Source organism: Schistocerca americana, chromosome 8 (assembly GCF_021461395.2).
Source record: "Schistocerca americana isolate TAMUIC-IGC-003095 chromosome 8, iqSchAmer2.1, whole genome shotgun sequence".
NCBI lineage: Eukaryota > Metazoa > Arthropoda > Insecta > Orthoptera > Acrididae > Schistocerca > Schistocerca americana.
In genome coordinates, this window is record NC_060126.1 from 197,049,607 (window position 1) to 197,076,150 (window position 26,544).

The 26,544-nt window shown below is 37.6% G+C and overlaps 1 protein-coding gene across 2 annotated transcripts in view; it reads right to left on the reverse strand.

Moving 5' to 3' along the window:
• Positions 1 to 26,544, reverse strand: part of LOC124545486 (E3 ubiquitin-protein ligase MARCHF8) — a 98,842-nt gene that overhangs the window by 41,848 nt on the left and 30,450 nt on the right. For both annotated transcript variants that reach the window (XM_047124428.1, XM_047124427.1), the window contains one exon: positions 11,501 to 11,589. In XM_047124428.1, the coding sequence (XP_046980384.1) occupies positions 11,501 to 11,589 (89 nt within the window). The remainder of the gene's footprint in view (positions 1 to 11,500; positions 11,590 to 26,544) is intronic.

Below are 26,544 nucleotides of genomic sequence, written 5' to 3' on the forward strand. Positions count from 1 at the left end.
GAACTTAAACAGATGTCTTGTTGAGCGTCTTATTTGTTAAGTTGATGCTATGCTGCAGTTATTTGTTCCCAAATAAGACTGACAAGTTTGTTGGTATATTTGCCAGTCATCCACTTTAGATTAGCCAGCTGTTATAACCATACTGTCACGAAGAATCAAGGAAACAAGCATATGTTACGAGAGCAGGCTCACCAACAAAAAGTAAGACTTCAGACTGACACCATGTGTAGTAAACACACACAAAACTAAGCAGAAATAAGTTCCTATTTATACACATACTAGCGACCTAGCCCAGCTTTGAATGGCTACACTAAGTACCTACTGCCAGACGACTTGTCCAGCATAGCGTTAATTAAATCTATACTGATTAACTTAATTTCAATATGTCCTGCATTGTGGATCATTTACGAAGTTGGTTGTAGCTGGCAGTGGATTCTCAGTAGTAGTAGTCCACACCAGCCTGTCAGAGGTATATTGTGCTGGCCTGGCACTGCAGTTAGGTAACCTTACACGATGCCAAGGAGTTATAGAGTTATGCCATTCACAGGCAGATGGTAATGGCACCATTCTTGCAATGGTGGGGTCTTTAATTCAGTCAAATTGCAGGAAATATTTATAAATTACACACAAATGTTCCTTGTGGATCAGTCTATAAGTGAAAAATGTATAAAAATCCCTTGAGCAGTTCCTGAGGATCAGCCCAATCATGCAGACAGAAACAGTGGCAGTGGACTTTAATTTATATGTATATAGTAGATGGAGAAGATAAGAATGTTCCAACCAAGTTCACTACTTCATGAAGAAATGCATCACGTATCCTTCCATCTATACTAACAATAAAACTGTAAAACCACTGTGTCTGTCTGAACAGGCTAACCTCCAAAACTACTACACATATTTTGGTGTGGTTTTCAGAGTTATTGTAAGTGTAGCTTTATTTCATCAAATCAAATTACAGAATAAAGATATTGTAATTTAAAGTTTTATAAATGCAAAGTGTGTCTGTTTTCTTGTCATGACTAAACCACTGAAATGATCTTGATGAAATTTAGTATACAAAAAACTTGAACAGAGGGGAAAAATAAAGACCACTTTAGAAAGTGTATAGTGCAAGATATTTATTGATTTAAAGACTATTACACAAAAAAGGAAAAATATTTACTTTTTGAAAAAGCTATTTACTCTTTGACTTTTGAAGTTCATTGTATTGAAAATTCTTTTATTGATTGATGTTTTGGATGTGATATGATTCAACATAATGAATACAATGGTTACACAATCCTCAGCACATTCAACTCATACTTTCACATTACAATATAGTATGCGAAAGTAACTCCATTATGTTTTCATGACTAATCTGTGGAACCAGTTTTGATGAAATTTGGTGTGAAGATATCCTTTCTTCCAGGAGTGCTAGTTCTGCAAGGTTTGCAAGACAGCTTCTGTGAAGTTTGGAAAGTAGGAAACGAGGTACTGGTGGAAGTACAGCTGTGAGGACAGCTTGGGCGTGCTTGGGTAGCTCAATTGGTAGAGCACTTACCTGCGAAAGGCAAAGGTCCCCAGTTCGAGTCTCGGTCCGGCACACAGTTTTAATCTGCCGGGAAGTTTCATATCAGCACACACTATGCTGCAGAGTGAAAATCTCATTCTGGTAGCTTGCACCTCCAGGAAGAGCATAGGTTACTTTATGAAGTAAAAAGAGAGAAGTAGATGCTTAAAAGTGTGAAGAAGGGGATGGGACACTGTCTTCTTCTTCTTCAGTAAACATAAACCATCTTAAAAATTGATTAAATTTGTTGCATAATGTGCAGAATGTATAATGTATACAGGGTGTATACGTGAACAAGGAAAAAAAATTTCCGGATTTCTCCCGGATTTCCTGATTAGAAATATACTTTTTCCCATACGAAAACATACTTTTTCCCTGTTAACTGACAGTATATTTTCTCTTGGAACTGTGTAACTTATCAGTTCTTTGAATGTTTATGGTTTTATACACGGGCGTAGAATTTCCCGGCGCTTTAGAAAACTAAACACAGGGAAAAAAAACACATTTTGGAAAGATCTTTGATGTGCAGCGACATGTCCACTGCGTATTTTCATATTACAAAAGTATAAATTCGAATTCCACCAAACACCGCATGTTACTTTCCAAAGCATTTAAACTGAGATTGCGATGCGCTTTTGTAAGATAGTCACAGCTGATGTCACGTGATCTTGCCAGCCAATGACAGCGGGTATTCAGAACTTAGGACATGTGATGTAGTCAGCCAATAGCAACATCACTGTTAAGTAGCGCGAACACACAAACAAAAATAGTTAATGGTTTAAATCAATATACACAGTGTTGCTACACGAAAAGCAAAGCTTTCACATATAATATTCGTCTATAAGATTAATACGCTGCAAGAGAAGCTAAGCTATCACATATAATGTTGTCTTTTATGCAAGTATTACAATTTAAGATAAATCGCACAAATGTGCCTGTAAAATTTTTAATACCGACATAAATGTCTAATCTTCTGGGCTCGAAATCCATCTAAATGGCTCGTCATCAAAGAGTTCATTTTTAAATGAGAGTCAAACGCTCTGTGATGTAAGAAATTCATCGTACATTCTCGCATATAGTTCAACTTGCGTAAAAGGAATTTACTTTGATGGTAATGCTTTTCAAACAACCATTCGGAATATTTTCCTGCGACCTGTTAGAAATAGGTTCATTTCTGCAGTTTCCAGAGATCGCAAGATGACAGGCGTCACCGCGCTTGGCGCAGCTATGATGTCATAGGGAGACTGTATGTTCGTACGTGTAAAACAATAAAAGATCTTACATTATGTCATAAAAGAAACAAGACATCAGAGGATACTCCAAAAGCATCGGAATTTTGTGACCTATACTAAAATGTGCACATTTAAAGTGCACATTCTTATGTCCAGATTCCCTGTGAAGTAGGCCATGACCTGATATTACGCTTTTCAATGTGGTTTTCGGGATTTAAATTTTCTTGGAGTACCAGTACTGTGTTATCTCATGTTTGGTTCTTTATTATGGCATAATACCATACGTGCTAGAAGTTGAATACATAAACCTCAGTAAAGACATGAGACAAGCAAGACAATACACATTTCTTCAATTTTTAGCTCCTAGAATTTTTTTCTCTCTAATCTTGCTACAGCTTTACACAGCGTGCTTTCCTTTCTGAGAAAGAATCTATTACCTCATCGAAGTTCGTCAAACGTTTTGCTACATGAAAAATCGAAATGTCGTCGTCTAATACTGAAAAAGCTGTTAACACAAATAGGACCAAGGCTAGTGTGGTTTCCCGATCTTATTACGTCTATTTTGTCACTGTCTGTTACATAAAACAAAACAGGCCTTTCTAATAGTGCAACAATTGTAACACACACCAGACAAACTAGACTTAGGGCAAAAATGATCTTTTTTGTAATGACAGAATTTAATTCACAAAGTACCAATCTCAAATGCTTATTAGGCCTACTACAAGCAAAAAGCTTTACGTTACAAAATAGTTTCACGTTTCATTCATACGCTCCAGTTTCTCAAGCATGAGATCGAAAAGTGGTAGTACGAAATTTTTATACAAACTTGGAATCGTCATATTGTTCCATAATTTGTGTGATGTCCCTGTTACTTCTCCTTCCTCGTTCTAACAAACAGACTTGTTATCACTAATTCTTTAGCTATTCCTGCCGATGTCAAAGCTTATTCACAGATTAACTTCACCAACTCTGCCAGAATCATCACTTTACTTATCCTGTGATTATTCTCTGGTTAGCCATTGTTACATGTTTGTACAATGTGTTTTCCGTGCTTCTTCCAGAATAAAACTTAAAGCGGCTGCTAGCCGGGGGCTGTACAACTGGCCCTTACTAGTATAGCGATCTGGCCAAAAATTTTCTGTCAAAATTTCATTTTGTTCGATACTCCGAGAGGGTAATACGTAATCTTTCTTACCGGTTATTCATTTATTTTCACTCCTGTAGTCTGAATCTACGGATTTCGCTCGTAATTATAACAATACTCATCATTCGCAAACCCAATCAACCCCACCATCAGACAGCAGTTGGCATTCATCCGTTTGGCCTTACTCGGCTCAGCTCATATAGCCACTTTTGTCTGTAGGAAAGTTTGTTTCTACATGCGACTAGGATGTGCACTATACACACATTCACAAATCAACTTACGATTTGTTCAGAAATCAACTTAGAATGTGTTCAAAAACCGACAGAGATGTGTTTCAAAGTTATATGAATAACTGATAGACTAACGTGCGCTGGATGCTAGGTGCTTTGTGAAACAAGGTTTTTCCCCCCCTCAAGAATATGAATTGCCCCCCCCCCCCCCCCTCAGATCTGGGCCTGCTGCACATGCATGAATCTGGCAGCTTGGGCACTACAGTAAAATTTTTACCGGTAGCATCTAGCTGCTTGCTGCGTCTGCTTACACAGCCAACAGCCACATTTCTACAGCCAGATGCGGCGGAAGGTACTACTCAACTGCACATGCACATGATCCTGCTCGTAACTGCTAAAACGAATCTAATGTAAGCAATTGTGACGTTACGCTCATCGGAGGCAATTTGTTGTTACAAAGCATGAAGCATTGCAAGGTCTTCCTAAAGCCTTTGACACATTTTGCGGCTGGCAGACACTCGTATGAGCACTGTGTTTTGTAGCTGTATATGACGCATTTCCTTTGCAATTTAATTTTTATTTTCGTTTTTTCTCTCGTTCATGTTTTATTGCTGCAGTATTATTCTGCAGTAGTGGGACACAGTAATACCTTTTGTTAGAGTATTAGTTCTTACCAGTCAAATATACAAAAATTTAACTGAAAACAAAAACAATGAAAACTTCCCGGAATTCTAAAAAATTTCCAGGTTTTTCCCGGTTTTCTCCCGGATGAAAATATTCTCGGGTTTTTCCCGGATCTCCCGGGTCATATACACCCTGTGTATAGTTACTTCCATAGCATTTTTGATGTGTAGATAGGTGCACCTGCCCATGTCCGTCCACATGCACTACTTGAGAACAATGCTGTGTGCATGCCATGTCATTGTGCATGGGCGTATTTGGAGGGGGAGCGGTGCACCTACGCATTGTGTTATGCTTACTCAATCATGCACACATGTGAAAGCAGCTGAAGTTACTGCATGTACAACAGCTTACTTATGTACCAACATTTACTGTACCAAACTACTGATATGCATAGCTAGTATTTCATAAGTTCTAAATGATACAGAGGCAAGAGTTGAACCTGCGACCTGCATGTCACCAGATAGCCACTATAACTGACACTCAACAGCAGATAACACAAAACATGCAGCACTGCTCTTCTGCCTCTTAAAACAAAGGCCCCATAGTTTGGAGTGGAATACAGTTTCCTGGGTTTTAAGCTAGTCAGTGGCCCTTTGTACGGCAGTGCTGTTGGATCCTCCATTCAAGCTGCACTGTCCATCTCTTCTGAATTGTCTATGTTCAACTGTAGATAGCCTGTATGATTGTTGACTACTACAACATTATACACTGGCCCATGCTCAATTTATCAGCCTTGTATCCATACTTGACACACACAAACACTAACGATGAGTTGGGGTTGTTTAAGGAAATTGTTCTCCTGTCGTGATGGTTATCATCGTCACTGATGAAAACATTTCTTTTGTGGGATTAAGTACCCTTTTTGCACTTGACTAGAGCCTCATAGCTCAACTGAGTTTCCAGACTGTTGTCTAGAACATGACAAGATTATGCTAGCAGAATTGTGTCTTCAATGGCAGGAAATCGCCCAAAGCAATCATTGTTGGATAAGGGTAACATTTTGGTTGCAGTCTAGCAAAATACATTTGAAGAGCTCTATCCTGTCAATCATGGCTGTTGGCTGGTTGTTTTTTCCATTTGCAACCTTTAACACAATGTCCTCTGAATCTTTAACACAGTCCTCTTCACCTGATGATAATAAGCACCTGACACCAAGAAAATGAAATTCTAAAATAAACTAGACAAGTTGGTTGTTGTTGATGACGTCGATTTGATTTTTCCAATATCTTGGCAACTGTTGTCCTTTAAGAGCTTTCATAGATGACAGCCTCAACTTAATAAATGGTCACTGGTTCAGTTTTCTGAAGTCAGCAGCTAACTGAGCAGCTAGTTGCTCTGTATGGTGACAGGTAACAACAATGATGATTTGGAGAGTGGTCTTAACATTCAACACTGCTACCTCTCCTTTTCGATTGTGAAGGTCAACTGACGATTTGCAAGCAAATTTACAGAATGATTACACAACAGTCAAGCACCTTAGTGGCACAAACCCAGCATGATTTGGATCCCCATACTTTATAGGTTAGGAAATGTGCTTGCTCACTGGTCTGTGCATGACAGTGCTCAATCCAAATATGTTCCAGAAAGGTGCAGGCAAAAAATGTGACCTTTCAAGGGGTCATATCCTCCACTATATTGACAACAGAGATAAGGGTGTCAAATCTTCTGGATAGCCCTTAACCTAGTGAGCATCTGTATACCTACTGGAAGAACAGGCATACTGTTCAGAGCCAAAACTTAATAGCTATTGTGTACCAAATACTAACAAAGAGATAGAGGGGCTGGCCAGTACTTACCTCAGCTCAGTACAGCCGATAGATACACATAAAACAGAACTGAAAATTTACATTCCTAGCTTTCGGAACTTTGTTCCTTCATCAGGGAGGAGAGAGGGGAAAAAAGGGAAGAAGGGAAAGTGGATTCAGTTACTCACAACCCAGGTTATGAAGCAACAGGGAAAGGTAAACAACCATGCCTCCATCCTTGCTACCCTCCCTGTTTACCTTTCCCTGTTGCTTCATAACCTGGGTTGTGAGTAACTGAATCCACTTTCCCTTCTTCCCTTTTTTCCTCTCTCTCCTCCCTGATGAAGGAACAAAGTTCCGAAAGCTAGGAATGTAAATTTTCAGTTCTGTTTTATGTGTATCTATCGGCTGTACTGAGCTGAGGTAAGTACTGGCCAGCCCCTCTATCTCTTTGTTAGTATTTGTTTCACATCTTATATGAGATTTTCCATTAATCATTTAGCTATTGTGTACCATATTTGTATCACGTAATTAGCATCTGTGAACAATATGTATGTGTACATCGTCTTTTGGACAAAGTTGTTCGTGTTTCTAAATATTTTAGCGAATACAAACATTTATAATGTGCTGAGTTTTATCCACTTGACATCTTGTGTATGAGGTTCAGTGTAAAATGAACATGTTTTACTACAAAAATATGTTTAAGACCTGAAGATGACAGCAAACACTGTTGACACCGGTTGTCTTGAATAAATGGTTTTTAACAATTAAAACAAATTGCCCTTCAATACTTTCATGATGAGAAAATTCAATGTTACTGAGATCAAGAGGTTCAAGGTTACCATACTTACGCAGAAAACCACAAAAACAGACTTAAGTCATTTTAGCACCAAGGCCACAGTTATCTAAATAAACAACCTAAAGCAAATGCCTCAAATTTTAACTGTACATTGTTTAGACATTTTCCTAGAAACACCATTTCCCCATTTTTGAAAATCTGTATCCATTATCAAGAAAACCGAAATACTCGATTCTTGGGTACCAATTTCTGGGACGACGACTACTATAATTTCTACACATGGAAAATTGTCGAAATTTTTACCATACGTTCAATGATGTTGAGGAATCTATAAACATTTTTCAAGATCATCATTTGTTACCAAGATCCACAGGTTGTCTAAGCAGGTCCCTCTCATGCTTCGCCAAAACCCATCCAATTTCACAGTCTCAATTTTCCACCTTCATCTCTCATTCAATGTCCAACACACTAAGCCATATGACAGAATGCTTTCAACCAGAGCACAAAGCACCACTTTCTTTGTTCTCCTGGATATGTGCCGACTCCAAAGGATTCCAATTAATGATCTAATTAGCCACTCATGCTCAACTTATCCTGTAGGATATGTCCACATCACACTGCCCAGTCTTATGAAATGATGAACCCATATACTTTAACACTTCCACAATTATTAACCAGTCAAGCTCAAAGTCCAAATCCTCACCTAGCCCATTTCCAACAACAAGATATTCTGTTTTATCCATACTGACGGTTAGTACCCATTGTTTGTAAGTATCCATAAACTTTCTCATTTGATACACATGGCATCATCCTTAAGTAGAGCCATAAGTACTTGATCATTGGCAAACTGTAATGAATACACATTTTGATGCTGTAATGTCAACCCAAACTTCTGCACTGTCTATTCCAGTAACCAAGAACAACTTCTAAATACAACTAAAATAAAGTCGGTGACATAGAACATCCTTGTCTTAATCCCTAATTTGTTTTAAAATTTTCCAATATCTTACAACCAAACTTCACAACTGCCTCACACTGGTGGCACATCCTTTTCACAGATTCTATTAATAAACCATCCACTCCAACCTTTGCCAATGCTGTCCATAGAATCTCTTTGGAACAGAGTTCTAGACCACAGATTCATAATTTTACAAACTACATATAATACATATACTGGCTCAACAAAGTTTTCATATTGCTACAGAGAGTGTATGTTGTAATGGAACTTCCAGACTTGCCAGAACTGAATATCAGAGAGGGAGTTACACACATCCCTCCACTTCTGTGAAAGGCAAAGCTCTACAATTAAGTAATAGCCTACAAGATGTTTTAATATGAGTAAGAGTTTCATGTGTTCTCTCAATGATATCCACATTTGTAAAAGAATTATTAAGGTTTCAGACAGAACTTCTCTCATTTTATTTTAGTAAAACATCCTTTTAAAAAATGAATACAAAGAAATTAAACCAATGGTCAAGAAAAAGTGATTTTTAAAGGCAGAATGATAGAGGGTGACAGAAACTACAGTTCTACACTATTAGTTAAAGATGCTATGAGTATTACTAGGAGTCTACATGGAGAGAGCAAGAGAAATTTAGGTAGAAACTGCACTGGCAACTGTGTTAGGTCAGAGGAGGTCAAGAGTATAGACACAGTCTTGTTACAAATGGGTCTGAGGCTGCTCCATAAAGGAATTATTCAATGTAGTTATTCTAGACTAACACAGATATTTGACGGCTATACATCAAGGGTTGTTGCTTTCTTGGCAAAACGCAGATGTTGACCAAGCCAAGACCCATGTTCATATCACATCTTATTTCTGCAGTTTGTTTTTCTCAACTATCCACACCAAACTGAAATAGCATTTTTTCTTATTGTATCAGCAGGTCAGGATACGTTCTGAGATGTCATGATGTTTATGAACATTGCGGCAGGATATTTATCTACCATCAAGTGTAATATCCAAAAAGGGTAAGCTGGCAATGACACCTGACACAAATCAACCAAGAGTATTACTGTCATGGTATCACATAGACATCATGGGGATTAGTGCAGCACAATGGTGTAAGTAAAATGTAATTGACGAGAACTCTCATTTTCCACAAAAAGATCATTGCAACAAGATCAACAACTAACCTTGATATGGACATGGAAAACACAGTATAAATTAAAATAGTGTGTGGGAAATGTGGGAGGGAGACTGCCAATAACTTCAGCAATGCAAGGTGTGCGACACATCAGCCATTTTTCAGCTACGACATGTGATGTGGTCTAGTGCTTCGCTTATACACATTTTTTTCCCCAGGATGTGTCTACTTTCGAGGAAGACTATGGAAAACACACAATTCAAACTGTCTTGGTACATCTTAGAAACAAGGCACAAATTTTATACTGGTCATGAGTGTTTTTAGTGCACAATGAAATGAAGTCAACAATGTAGGCATATGAATTCGTTGTAGTCATGAGTGTTCTTTTAATGGTGCTAGCATTATTCAGCAATGTATTTTATCTTGCAAGGCGATAATGCTCACTCTTAAGCCTGGAAATTTTCAAGATCTACTTCATGATCACGGGGATGAAAAAATGTGTCTTCCCTAGTCACTAAAATATCCAAATTTGATTTTAATTATCCAATTGTGGAAATATGCAAACCATTGTAATATAGCCCTACATTATCTCTCACAGAATTTGAATATTTTCCCAGTAGGAGCTGAATGAAATTTCATTGACGACTGTTCTAAATTTATAACATATCTGCTGGGAAAACTTCAAATGTTCTAGATTTGTTTACATCAATATGAAGGATAGTCAAGGTTGTATTCAGTGTCAAGTACAGTCTGTTTTTCAGGTTACAATATTTTGTCCACATCTACAAATTACTTGAAAAAATTGGTAATCACTAAGCAAAAAAGTATTCACAAAGTGTTCTATGTACAAGCTGACACAGGAGAGAAGTACATAGGTGCCAATGGCTGTTGCACAGTAATATTTATAGTTGTGTTCTTAATGTGTATGACCAAATATTAAAAAATACATAAAAGGTGAGGCCTATACTAAAGGAAATATTAAATGTGAAACGTGCAGAGACTGAAGGAGTGTACATACAAAAACACCAGCATTTACAAAGGGAGCATTAATGTCAAGAGAAGTTGCATATGCATATATCAGTATTGTTATGAATGAAAAATACACAGAACCTGTTCTTGTTGCAAAGCAGCTACTTTTTTGGTAACAACAGTTTTTATTTACTGCAAATCCGTTTGTTGGACTATGTTGAAAATATAGCAAGGAGCAAGAGGCAAGAAGAATAAATATAAAATTTCCTACCAGATTAAAACTATGTGCCCTACCAGAACTTGAATGAGATCAATGCTCTCACCAACTGCGCTATCCAGGCATGATACATGACCCGCCCTCAGAGCTTTACTTTTGACAGTATCCCTCTCCTACTTCCAAATTTCACAGAAATTCTCTCCACAAGTTGTGGCTAAGCTATTTCTCCCCAGTACCCTTTGTTTTGGGAATGCCAGGTATAGCTTTTTCTACTTTTCTATGGGGCAATCAATAACACTTTTGCCACTATAACACTCCTTATTCCTCTCATTTCAGAATTTTTAGGCAATATTTCACAACTGTACAATTATTAGTTGCTGGTGTGAAAAATTTAATAAAAAAGTGAGTTTTCACACAAATATACAACTTGTCACTTTTTCACAGTTGCTTGTCAAACTACCCAGCAAACAACCTATTTGCATACAGAACATAGATAGGAAAAAACATATGATAGGTCACAATCAAAGGTCGAACAGTATACAACTCATAATACCAGTATGTTTCTTGGATTGCATCTTGTGACTTGGGAGGTTCTTCCCCCAGTTCTGAAAGCCTGTGATACCCTATATGTGATTATCAAACTGATAGAAATTCCAAGCCATGCTGTTTTACCACTATTTTAGCATATGCAGCATATACTTTTAGCAAATAAAACCACTAAATGAAAAGAACAGAAGTAGAAGCAGAACAAACATCTACTTGCTTAATACAAAAACAAAATTATTTAAAGAAAAAACAAGCTGTGAATCAATCCGAAACAACATAAGCAGATGCTTCACCTCACCTGCAAATGTCATGATTGTTAGAGAGGCTTGAAGCATGAGAAGAACATCTTTCAGGTGGATTTGGACTTGATGTAGTAAAAACAGGTTCCTGAAATGATTAATTTTAATTTAAAATGGTAAAGATCATATTAACAGTCACTGGAAAAATTAGAACATATCAAAATTAATACCACACTAAGATTTTAAAAGGTAGGAAATCTGTAAAATAGAGAGAATAGACCAGTAAACAATGAAACAATATAGTAAAGAACAAAAAAATGCAACACTTTCACTTGGACATAGTTTCCATATTTTAAAAATTTGCCGACTGAGATAACACACACATTTAGTGCTATTAATATATATTGTTTCCACAAGAGTCTGTAGTCAGAGACACAGTTATCCTCTCTTCTCACATTCAATATCTTAACCCTAGATCATTCTCATGAAACATGATTGGTTACATTGCTGTATCTGTTGTGTTTTTTGCAACACATGGCTATGATTCATTGTAGCTTCCTAGCTTTCAAAGTGGTCAATTGGTAAGTATGCAATGTAAAATTCGTTGGTTTACTTTAGTAATGTTGTGTGCAAGGGTTTGTGTCTACGTGTCCAGAATTACATGAGGTTAAGTGCAACAATGGAACTATTTCAAGAAATAATATGGACTCAGTAAGTAATGCGCTAGTATATTATGCATAATATGTGAGAGCAAGTATCTGAATATTTATTTTATGTTATTTTCGATGAGTACTCTGCATGGAGAAGACACAAATTTCAAAGAAAAGCTTATGAAAATACTTGAAGAAGAAGTAGATGAAAAAAAATTTCACAGCCATTCTAATTCAAATGAAGAAATCATAATGTTGACATTGATGATATAGTAATGACTGATTCAGATCGAGAAGATATTGTAGGGCTGTCCAGAAGACACTCTTAGCCTTGGGCAATATGGATGGAAACAAATGCTATCTGAATCAGACAATTTTAACAAATCAACATCTGAAAGTGAAGAAGATGGCAGAAATTCATCATCATCAAGATACACAATATTGTGTTGTCACCAAGAAAGTTTCTAAAAGGTGAGAACAGTAATTACCATCGGTCCGCAATATCTTGCAGTAATTCAAGTTATGGCATGCCAAGCAGAAACATTATCCACTTCACTCAGGCGCCCATTGGAGAGGCTAGGGCAGTGAAGACTCCTCAGCAGTCATTTCCTTTATTTTGCACAAATGAACTGATAAATGCTGTAGTGGCACATACCAATGAAAAAATAGACAGGAGTTCAAGATACATAACAACAGACATGCACAACTAAACATGCACAGCACACACCAGAAGCCGTTCTCAGAACCTTTGAAATGCCAGAAGCTTTGGAAAAGATAAAATTAAAAAAAAAAAAAAATCCATCTATCTGTAAAAGAAATGTTCTATACACATTTATGTGGTTCTCTATACAAAGCCACAAAGAGTTCTGAAAGGCTCAAATTCTTAGTCTTGTGCTTGAGATTTGATAAGAAAGAAACTTGTCAAGCTAGAAGACAGAACGATTGTTTCACACCAATGCACAAAATTTGGGAACAGTTTGTTCATAACTGCAGTAACTGTTATAAACCAGGCTAATATGTTACCATAAATGAGCAACTGTTGGGTTTTCATTGACGATGTCCTTTCCCACATAAATTCCAAATAAATATGAGATTAAAATAATGGCCTGGGACACAAAAACAAAGTACATAGTTGATACATCCCCTACTTATAACAATGCACAGAGATACACGTAATGCCTCTTGGGGAATTCTGTTATTGTTGTTGTGGTCTTCAGTCCTGAGACTGGTTTGATGCAGCTCTCCATGCTACTCTATCCTGTGCAAGCCTCTTCATCTCCCAGTACCTACTGCAACCTACATCCTTCTGAATCTGCTTAGTGTATTCATCTCTTGGTCTCCCTCTACGACTTTTACCCTCCACGCTGCCCTCCAATACTAAATTGGTGATTCCTTGATGCCTCAGAACATGTCCTACCAACCGATCCCTTCTTCTGGTCAAGTTGTGCCACAAACTTCTCTTCTCCCCAATCCTATTCAATACTTCCTCATTAGTTATGTGATCTACCCATCTAATCTTCAGCATTCTTCTGCAGCACCACATTTCGAAAGCTTCTATTCTCTTCTTGTCCAAACTATCTATCGTCCATGTTTCACTTCCATACATGGCTACACTCCATACAAATACTTTCAGAAATGACTTCCTGACACTTAAACCTATACTTGATGTTAACAAATTTCTCTTCTTCAGAAACACTTTCCTTGCCATTGCCAGTCTACATTTTATATCCTCTCTACTTCGACCATCATCAGTTATTTTGCTCCCCAAACAGCAAAACTCCTTTACTACTTTAAGTGTCTCATTCCCTAATCTAATTCCCTCAGCATCACCTGGCTTAATTCGACTACATTCCATTATCCTTGTTTTGCTTTTGTTGATGTTCATCTTATATCCTCCTTTCAAGACACTGTCCATTCCATTCAACTGCTCTTCCAAGGCCTTTGCTGTCTCTGACAGAATTACAATGTCATCGGCGAACCTCAAAGTTTTTATTTCTTCTCCATGGATTTTAATACCTACTCCAAATTTTTCTTTTGTTTCCTTTACTGCTTGCTCAATATACAGATTGAATAACATCGGGGAGAGGCTACAACCCTGTCTTACTCCCTTCCCAACCACTGCTTCCCTTTCATGCCCCTCGACTCTTATAACTGCCATCTGGTTTCTGTACAAATTGTAAATAGCCTTTCGCTCCCCGTATTTTACCCCTGCCGCCTTTAGAATTTGAAAGAGAGTATTCCAGTCAACATTGTCAAAAGCTTTCTCTAAGTCTACAAACGCTAGAAAGGTAGGTTTGCCTTTCCTTAATCTTTCTTCTAAGATAAGTCGTGAGGTCAGTATTGCCTCACGTGTTCCAGTGTTTCTATGGAATCCAAACTGATCTTCCCCGAGGTCGGCTTCTACTAGTATTTCCATTCGTCTGTAAAGAATTCGTGTTAGTATTTTGCAGCTGTGGCTTATTAAACTGATTGTTCGGTAATTTTCACATCTGTCAACACCTGCTTTCTTTGGGATTGGAATTATTATATTTTTCTTGAAGTCTGAGGGTATTTCGCCTGTTTCATACATCTTGCTCACCAGATGGTAGAGTTTTGTCAGGAATAGCTCTCCCAAGGCCGTCAGTAGTTCCAATGGAATGTTGTCTACTCCCGGGGCCTTGTTTCGACTCAGGTCATTCACTGCTCTGTCAAACTCTTCACGCAGTATTGTATCTCCCATTTCATCTTCATCTACATCCTCTTCCATTTCCATAAAATTGTCCTGAAGTACATCGCCCTTGTATAGACCCTGATTATATATAAAGCAAAACCAAATATAATGGTTGTTCTGTTGTTAACTGCTCATGACCAGCCCACTATCATTAGTAAGAAGCCACACACAACAGAGGATTACAATACTGCCATATATGGGGTAGAAGTGCTGGACCAGATGTGCAGCATCTATCCATGTAGCCGGAAAACCAGAAAATGGCCACTTTGTCTATCTTATGGCATGGTAAATATTGGATTTGTGAATACTCAGTTTATCCATACCCACAATAATCAATAGTAGGCAGCCAACATATTGCCAGGAAAAGACATTCCTCTACGCCTTGGAGAAGAACTTGCCAAATCTTGAATGACAAAGAGGCTAGAAACTCCCAATCTACAACACACCTTCAAGTAACCATACAACGTGTCCTAACCAGAGAATCACAATTATAATGCCAAGAACAATCTGCAACTGGCAAGAGAACTTTTTATCACGCCTGCCATTCTAAAAAGAGAAGAATGGCAGTTACACATTGCCAAGAATATTGTCAAGCACAGCTCAAAGAATATAGAGAAAATCTGTGCACAAACTGCCATAAATAAGGCAAAAGAACTGTAATAGTGCAATAAAATACCTAATAAGCAGTTTTTGTTTTCAGTTATACAATTTTTATTGTATCTTCAATTTACTGTAGTGTGTTTTAATGAATATAATAAAAAGTAGTAAAATCTGCGAAGATTTATATTTATGTATTACAGGAATAGGCTTTGTGATCTAGGATTAAATATCCTGTTACACCAAATACATTCCGCCCGAAGGTACTCGTGAAGTTCAAAGAAAATGGGCAGGTGGCATATCTACAGGCAGATTGCTATATGAGTCCAGTTGTATATAAAATAGAGCTGTGCACAAAATGAGCAGGCCCAAAATGATGTGCAAATTTCTCACTAACTGCACATAAAATGTGAGCTTTTCATAAAGACTATAATTACAATGCAGCAGAGAACTATGAAACCTCTGAATAAAATATATTAGTTCATTTCTTTTCTTGAAATGATTGCATTATACTAAACATAATCAGAACACATATCAATAATGTTACCAATAAAAAACCTCTTTTTAAAAAATGGAAGCTACGAAAAGGCTATATTTGAAAAGACACCAATGTAGAATGTAGCCCTTTGTTAATTTTAAACAATTTCACTTCAATCTATTGAAATTATTTAATTTTATATGCTTTTCAAGAATGTGGATGTTTATTTGCAAATCAACTGTTATGAACAGGCTTAGGATGTTGCAGTAAATCTAGTGTTATGCTTATCCTACTGATGTACAAACTTCTTGAATTTTGCCTCTATTCTCTTAGTGTGATTTCAATAATAATGACAAAAAGTTTTAAAGTGCCTAATTTCCAAGATATTTAAAAATATGAATGAAGTTAAGTGTACTAAAATGTTTAAAAATATGCCCCAAAATGGTGTTGGCCGAAGAATACCAGCTAAAATGCTACCGGTGGACACTGTAAAAATGTAGGATATAGCTGCTGACCTAAAAGCTTAATGAGAAGTTGAAGCAGCACGCAATATTTTGAAACTATATATGTATGGCACTTGTTCTCTCACTGGCTACAACAGATGATAGACCGATTCATAAAATGAAACAGTATTTATACTAACTTTTGTGTTTTTGCTCTTTCTCTAGTAGAAGTACACACACACACACAAAGAGAGACAAACACACACAGGCAGCCACAGTGAGAGATGAGTGTGCATTTGGTTTGTGTGTGTGTGTGTGTGTGTGTGTGTGGGTGGGTGGGTGCGCGCGTGCACACGCGCACTAACGCTAGAGAAAGAGGAAGAACTACTGTATATAGGTGAGTGATGACCTTTCCTTTACTTTATGTATTATTCCATTCAGGGATTTCCACTGTTGTTGTGATGATAGGTCCTTGTTTAAATTTGGAAATGTCCTCACAATGTACTACCAGAAGTAGATTAAGGCCATTTGATGGGGGTCCACAACCTTCCACCTGTGTCCAGAAGGAAATGTGACAAGCTACACTTCTGTTTTCATCAAACAGAGCTTATTGGCTCCTTATTAGAGCCAATCCCTTTTATTGGCTGATGACATACAGAGGAAGCTTGTGCCATAGTGAGCTCCCTTAAAGCCACATTACCTCACTTACTTCCCCCAACTGAGGATGTTATACTCTGCTTCAGAAGGCGATCCTTGATACTTCAGACCATTTCCTCTTTACTGCATTCTGGATAGTGAGGCAGTTAACAGGTGAGACAATTTTTCCCTTTAGCACTTCTCGTGTTTCTACATAAGCAATTTAAACTCACACACAAGACTACTCACTCTTACAGGTGAAAGTGGGTAAAAAGACTGAATAATGATGGGAGGGCCTTACTTCACTTAAAGAGTGTATATAATAATAGAGAGTGTTTGCCTGCCCAAAATGTGGACCACATTATTATGTTTGGCGCACATAGCTTTTTTCTTTTAAAAAGATTCAGAACTCTGCTTCCTAACGGGGAAAAAAATAACAAAAACGGTAATTTATATGAAACTGATGTTGAGTACTAATATTTCCACATCTATTGCTACAAGGAAATATCATTAACAAATCCCGAATATGTTATTGCCTAGAAATACTTGTTCAAATTATTATGGAATTGGGAATGCAGTTGCACTGCATGCAGATTTCTGTGATAATTTATTTCATCAATCTGCCACACCATGGGGGGTACAGGTACTGGGAGACGTTGAGCGGTCCTAAACAGACCTGTCGCCAGTCTAATCTCTTCACAACTGACTTGATCTAATACATTAAAAAAATGATTTCATAGCTCCACAGTCTATGCATATACAAACAGGGATAATATATAACTTGAGTGCAGAAAATATGCACTGACAAGAATTATCTGGAAAAATTAATCAATTTGTACATTACCTATAAAAGAAGTTGGCTGTACAGCATAAGTAAATTCTATGGAATAAAATAAAAGCTCTGTATGAACCAAACAGCACAATTTGATCTCCACATCCTTGATTAATGGATCTTTAAGCGTTACACACAGTTTTAACTTCCTTCAAATGTGGAAACAAAGTAGGGTCAGAATAAAATGTTGGACACAATACAAAAATAAAATCATTGAATACAGAATAGAGGTTTCTGGGAATATTTTAAATACAATATATATATACAGATTGAAGCTTCCTGGCAGATTAAAACTGTCTGCCGGACCGAGACTCAAACTCGGGACCTTTGCCTCTCGCGGGCAAGTGCTCTTCTGTGAGGACGGGGCATAAGTCGAGCTTGGGTAGCTCAGTTTGTAGAGCACTTGTCTGCGAAAGGTAAAGGTCCCGAGTTCGAGTCTTGGCCCGGCACACAGTTTTAATCTGCCAGGAAGTTACATATCAATGCACACTCCACTGCAGAGTGAAAATATCATTCTGGCTATATACAGATTGATTTTGCTAAATGGGGACACACAGCAAGAAACAATCTCTCAGTGGATAAGAAACAAAAAAAGGTCATATGGACACATGGCCAGAAATGCATGCAAAGACAGATACACCCACTTGGAGGTGGAGATGAAAGATCTTTGGCAGTGTGTATGTTACAATGAATGAAAGCACACATGAAAACACAACAGGTAAGTGGCAATATTGTGGGTGTACTAGTGTTTTAGCTCCATACTCAAGAGGACAATAATGTTGTCCACACAACTGCCACTATCCATATCACATGCAATGCATGCAGACATTATCACCTATGGATCTGACTGCATGGAGACCCTGTAGCATAGACACAACACATGCCTCAGGGACTGTGTCATGCAGTTTGTCTCCATTTAGTAAAATCACCCTGGATGTCCTTTCCCTTCCACTGACACAAAGTTTCCACTACTTGTCCCCAAAGCCACAAATCGGTAGTTTGTGGCTGACAGCCTGTCATATCAAAGTAAATGGATCTGAAACATATGCTGGGTTTTAAGAGGGTTGGGGAGAGAAATTGGCTTCAATCTTGTTAAATTGAATGATTCCATCACTTTCCTAAAGTGATTTAGGCGAACCATAGAAAAAATAATTTGGATAGACATACAACAATTTGAATGCCATTCCTCCTGTGAATAGAAGGAGAGGGGGCAAGGTGTAATGGGACAGTGGAGGCGCACAGCAAAAGTTCAAAGCTAAAGAGTAACAAAGAAAACAGATAAAATAAAATGCTTATGGAAAAAAAAAGGAGCCACAAGTTTAAGTAAACAAAATTAACAGTATAACATAGGAATCAGCTGAATTTTTCAAGGAACTCCTCAACAGAATAGGAGGAGTGACCCATGAGGAATCTCTTAAGTTCCGAATTGAAAGCACGTGGATTACTGCTACGATTTTTGAAATCTTGTGGAAGTTTATCAAAAATGGATGCAGCAGTATGCTGCACATGTTTCTGCACAAGCGTCAAAGAAGTGTGATTCAAATGCAAAGGATTACTGCCTAGTATTAACTGAGTAAAAGCTGCTAATTCTTGGGAATAAGCTGATATTGTTAACAAGAAACGATGGTAAAGAGTATAAATATTGAGAGGCCAAAGTCAAAGTACCGAAACAAGTGAACAGGGGTCGACAAGAGGTTCGCGAACTGCCCGTTTCTGAGCCAAAAATGTCCTTTGAGAATGGGAAGAGTTACCCCAAAATATAATACTATACGACATAAGCAAATGAAAATAAGCAAAGTAGACTAATTTTCGTGTGAAACGACCACTTACTTTTCAAATACTGTTCGAATACTAAAAATGACAGTATTTGGTCTTTGAATGTGGGCTTTCCACGACATTTTGCTATCCATCTGAACACCTAGAAATTTGAACTGCTCAGATTCTCTAATCATATGCCCATTCTGTGAAATTAAAACATCAGGTTTTGTTGAATTGTCTGTTAAAAACTGTAAAAACTGAGTCTCACTGTGATTTAGCGTTAGTTGATTTTCTACAAACCATGAACTTAGGTCTCGAACTGCACTATCTGAAACCAAGCCAAAGACGTGCACAACATCCTTTACTTACCTGTAACACTAAAGGGCATATCATTTATATAAATACGGAACGGAGATTCCCAGATTGGAATATCAACAATATTATGAAAGAGACAGACTGCTACTCATCGTAAATATGACATGTTGAGTTATAGACAGGCACAATGAAAAACTGTTATGCTGTGGCCACAGCTGTCTTCAGAAAAGAAAAACACTCACATATTCATACAAGCAAGCACACCTCCACACACACGATGCTATCTGCAACCACATCCACACCAACAGAAAAAAAAATCGCAACACCAAAAAATAATTAATGTAGAGTAACAGAATTTTGGGAATATATTTGTTTTTACAACATATTTAAGTGATTCACATTGCAAAGATCACGCGTTAATGTAACTCGAGATAAGCCATTGCAAATGTGAAATGTTAGTACATTAATAACAGGTGAACTGTCAGAATGTTGAACGCATGCAAACATGCAAGCATTGTCTTGCACTGGTGCCGGATATCAGTTTGTGAGATGGAGTTCCACACCTGTTGCACTTGGTTCGTCAATACAGACACATCAATGCTGTTAAGGAAGATGCTAGAGGGGTCATCTGATGACGTCCCTTATGTGCTCGATTGGAAACAGATCTGGTGATCAAGCTGGTTAAGGAACATGTCGACACACTGTAGAGAACACTGGGTCACAACAGCATTATGTGGGTGAACATTATCATGTTGGAAAACATTGCCTGGAACGTTGTTCATAAATGGCAACACAAAAGATTGAATCACCAACCTGACATACAAATTTGCAGTCAGGGTGTATGAAATAACTACGAGAGTTCTCTAGCTGTCATACAAAATCACACCCCAGACCATAACTCCAGCTATAGGTTTGGTGTGTTTAGAATGCAAATAGATTGGTTGCAGGCCCTCAACTGGCCTCCTCCTAAATAACACATGGCAATCACTGGAATTGAGGCAGAACCAGCTTTCATCAGAAAACACAACGGACCTTCATGCTGCCCTCCTATGAGCTCTCGTTTGACACCACTGGGGTCACAAATGGTGGTGATCTGGAGCCTGTGGAATGCACACTACAGGGCATATGGCCAGCGCTGTGCTTAAAATAATTGATTTGTGACAGTTCATTGTGTCACTGTGGTGTCAACTGCTGCCGAAGTTGCTAGTGCAGATGCATTATGACATGCCAGAGCCATCTGTTGAACACAACAGTCTTTCCTCTCAATAGTGCCAGGTGGCCGTCTAGAGCCTGGTCTTCTCGTGAACGTAAATTCCCGTGAGCACAGCTGCCAGCACTCATGTACAACAGCTATATTCCTGCAAAGTCTTTCTGCAATATCACAGAAGGAACAAACAGCTATTCGTAGCCCTATTACACAACCTCATTTCAACTCAGTGAGATGCTAATTAAAGGTGCCCTTGTCACCTTAGAGGCATTCTTCAGCTCACCACATCCAATTTCAGAGGTCACTACTGTTCATGACTGTTACAGTGTGTATTTAAAGTAAAACTATTTTGCATCCTCATCGTGGCACCACTCTTATGCGACTGGTGAGAAATTTGAAGAGATGTCATCTTTCAGATGAAGAAACACACCTACCAACTTTCTTTTATTCCACATAACTCCTCCTTGGTACTGCCACTTTCTCTGTCAGTTTATATGTTAACATTCTTTTCATTGTGCCTGTCTGCAAATCAATGCATCATCTTTATGGTGAATAGCAATCCATCCTTTTCATAATACTGTTGAATAAGAAAGTTTGCAAAGTACATACTCAAAGAGAAGTTACGTTGATAATTCACAATCATAATCTTGGAACAGTTACAACAAAGATGGCCATTTTGCTTTTGCTATAATGTTTATCCTTCAATGCACTTTTTTACCAGGAAATTGCCCAACTTCTACACTGAAATACTTCAGACTCATAACTGGCTATGTTTTTGGGGTTTCACACATACAGTACCTTTCTCAGATTACACTTTAGTTACAAAGTCACAATTTTAATATGACAAATACAATTAAAATAACCTGAGCGTCTGAAGAGGCAAAGTGAGTGAATAATGCTGACTATGAAGTAATAAAGTTAATACTGGCAGTACTTATAACACTGCTGCTGCTGCCACCACAGATACTGATAATAGCAATAGCAATACAAGTAATAGTAATAGTTATATTAATAGTAATAAAAATAATAATAATAATAATTCCCGTGGAGTCCCGGGAAAAGAATAGGCCTCCGGTATGTTCTGCCAGTCGTAAAAGGCGACGAAAAGAACAAACCACTAATAGGGCTAACCCCCCTTTTAGTGTGATTAGTTGGTTCAGGACAGAACTAATGAAGCCTCGGACAAGCGCCGTCATGGTCGGGGACGACGCTTGAACCCTATGCCCGCCCACAATGGTAACGACACTGCTAGCCAACTGGAAAATGATTTAAATCCAAATAGAGGTGTTTTGCAGGATATGCTTCCTGCAACCACCCTAGAAGGAAAACAAAGACAGAGGATGAGATGGTCAGATGAAGTTAATCGACACCTCATGTTCTGTTATTACCAAGCAACAAACCTAGGAACCAACACAACTGGATACAGGTCACAAGTATACACAACATTTATTACCAGATACCCAGAATTAAAATTTTTAACAGAACAACGACTAGCTGATCAGATCCGTGGAATAATAAAAAATAACAGGATACCCCAGTCAGAATTAGATAACATCAAACAACAAGTACAACAAATACTGGAACAAAATAATGTGCAATCAGAAGAAGAAGAAAATACAGTAATGGACTCAAACATCCCAGAGCAAACAAACAAAGAACAACACACACCAATTAAACAATCAGAGGAAAACGAAATCCTAAGGCAGCCACCAGAACAAGCACAAATAGAACACAAAGTGACACAGATATTAGATATAGAAGAAAAATTTCAGCTAACATATATAGAATACAAAGACACAAATACAGACATTAGACCATTCTTGCATAGACCACCAAATAACCCACAAGTCGAAACAACAATAAAAGCTATCAACACAATCATACACAACAAAATAAATGAAAACACAACTATGGAAGAGTTACAACTACTGGTATATATAGGAGCACTCACTACACTAAATATACACACTAGGCAGAGATCAGAACCAACCAACACCCAGAAGAAACCCACAAAACCAGCATGGCAACACAGGCTACAGATCAAAATAGAAAAACTGAGAAAAGACATCGGACAGCTAACACAATTGATAAGAAATGAAATCTCAGAAAAAAAACGAAAAAGGTTAGGTAAAATCTCACAACAAGAAGCGACAGAGCAATTAGACGAAAAGAAGCAGAAATTACAAGCATTCGCCAAACGACTCAGAAGATACAAAAAAAGTGAAAATAGAAGGAAACAAAACCAAACATTTAACACAAACCAAAAGAAATTTTACCAGACAATAGATAACACACACATTGAAATAAACAATCCACCAAACATAACAGACATGGAACACTTCTGGAGCAACATATGGTCAAACCCGGTACAACATAACAGGCATGCACGGTGGATACAAGCAGAAACAGACACATACAAGATGATACCACAAATGCCTGAAGTGACAATTTTGCAACATGAAGTCACCCAAGCAATTAATTCTACTCACAATTGGAAAGCCCCTGGAAAAGATAAAATAGCAAATTTCTGGTTAAAGAAGTTCACCTCAACACATTCACATCTAACTAAATTATTTAACAGTTACATTGCAGACCCATACACATTCCCTGATACACTTACACATGGAATAACTTATCTGAAACCTAAAGATCAAGCAGACACAGCGAACCCAGCTAAATATCGCCCCATAACATGCCTACCAACAATATACAAAATATTAACTTCAGTCATTAAACAGAAACTAGTGACACATACAACACAGAACAAAATTATAAATGAAGAACAAAAAGGCTGTTGCAAAGGAGCACGAGGATGTAAAGAGCAACCGATAATAGATGCAGAGGTGACATATCAAGCTAAAACTAAACAAAGGTCGCTACACTACGCATACATCGATTACCAAAAAACTTTTGATAGTGTACCCCACTTATGGTTACTACAAATATTGGAAATATATAAAGTAGATCCTAAATTGATACAGTTCCTAAACATAGTAATGAAAAACTGGAAAACCACACTTAATATCCAAACAAATTCAAATAATATCACATCACAGCCAATACAGATTAAGCGTGGAATATACCAAGGAGATTCATTAAGTCCTTTCTGGTTCTGCCTTGCTCTGAACCCACTATCCAACATGCTAAATAATACAAATTATGGTTACAATATTACTGGAACATACCCACACAAAATCACACATTTGCTATACATGGATGATCTAAAACTACTGGCAGCAACAAATCAACAACTCAACCAATTACTAAAGATAACAGAAGTATTTAGCAATGATATAAATATGGCTATTGGAACAGACAAATGTAAGAAAAATAGCATAGTCAAGGGAAAACACACTAAACAAGAAGATTACATATTGGATAACCACAGCGACTGCATAGAAGCGATGGAAAAAACAGATGCCTATAAATATCTAGGATACAGACAAAAAATAGGAATAGATGATAGAAATATTAAGGAAGAGCTAAAAGAAAAATATAGACAAAGACTAACAAAAATACTGAAAACAGAATTGACAGCAAGAAACAAGACAAAAGCTATAAATACCTATGCTATACCAATATTGACCTACTCATTTGGAGTAGTGAAATGGAGTAACACAGACCTAGAAGCACTCAATACACTTACACTATCACAATGCCACAAATATAGAATACATCACATACATTCAGCAACAGAAAGATTCACATTAAGCAGAAAGGAAGGAGGAAGGGGATTTATCGACATAAAAAACCTACATTATGGACAAATTATATATAAAAACAAAGATGAGGTGACTTACCGAACAAAAGCGCTGGCAGGTCGATAGACACACAAACAAACACAAACATACACACAAAATTCAAGCTTTCGCAACAAACTGTTGCCTCATCAGGAAAGAGGGAAGGAGAGGGGAAGACGAAAGGAAGTGGGTTTTAAGGGAGAGGGTAAGGAGTCATTCCAATCCCGGGAGCGGAAAGACTTACCTTAGGGGGAAAAAAGGACAGGTATACACTCGCACACACGCACATATCCATCCACACATACAGACACAAGCAGACATATATATGTCCCCCTAAGGTAAGTCTTTCCGCTCCCGGGATTGGAATGACTCCTTACCCTCTCCCTTAAAACCCACTTCCTTTCGTCTTCCCCTCTCCTTCCCTCTTTCCTGATGAGGCAACAGTTTGTTGCGAAAGCTTGAATTTTGTGTGTATGTTTGTGTGTCTATCGACCTGCCAGCGCTTTTGTTCGGTAAGTCACCTCATCTTTGTTTTTATATATAATTTTTCCCACGTGGAATGTTTCCGTCCATTATATTGACTACATTATGGACAGGTAGACAATTTAAGAAAATTCTTTATAGAACGAGCAGAAACTAGCAAAATACACAAAGCAATCACCCACATAAATACATCGGCTACACCACTACAATTTCATAACCACCTCTACAACCCTTTAGATCACATAACATCAACAGATACAAAGAAAGTAAATTGGAAAAAGAAAACACTACATGGCAAGCACCCGTATCATCTAACACAGCCACACATCGATCAAGACGCATCCAACACATGGCTAAGAAGAGGCAATATATACAGTGAGACAGAAGGATTCATGATTGCAATACAGGATCAAACAATAAACACCAGATATTACAGCAAGCATATTATTAAAGATCCCAATACCACAACAGATAAATGCAGACTTTGCAAACAACAAATAGAAACAGTAGATCACATCACAAGCGGATGTACAATACTAGCAAATACAGAATACCCCAGAGGACATGACAACGTCGCAAAAATAATACATCAACAGCTTGCCTTACAACATAAACTTTTAAAACAACACGTTCCTACATACAAGTATACACCACAAAATGTACTGGAGAATGATGAATACAAATTATACTGGAACAGAATCATTATAACAGATAAAACAACGCCACATAACAAACCTGACATCATACTCACCAATAAAAAGAAGAAATTAACACAACTAATTGAAATATCCATACCCAATACAGCAAATATACAGAAGAAAACAGGAGAAAAAATTGAAAAATACATCCAACTGGCTGAGGAAGTCAAGGACATGTGGCATCAGGATAAAGTTGACATTATACCAATTATACTTTCAACTACAGGAGTCATACCACGCAATATCCACCAGTACATCAATGCAATACAGCTACATCCAAACTTATATATACAACTTCAGAAATCCGTAATTATTGATACATGTTCAATTACCCGAAAGTTCCTAAACGCAATGTAACATATACCGTACAGTTAAAAGGAAGTGACGCTTGATCAAGGTCCGCGTCACTTTCATTCCGAACTAGACCTAAGGTCTGAGAAAGGAAAGATAATAATAATAATAATAATAATAATAATAATAATAATAATAATAATGTAATACTAACAACAATAATGCCAATGGCAGATATAAAAAGAATTTATAGGTGTACAAGGCA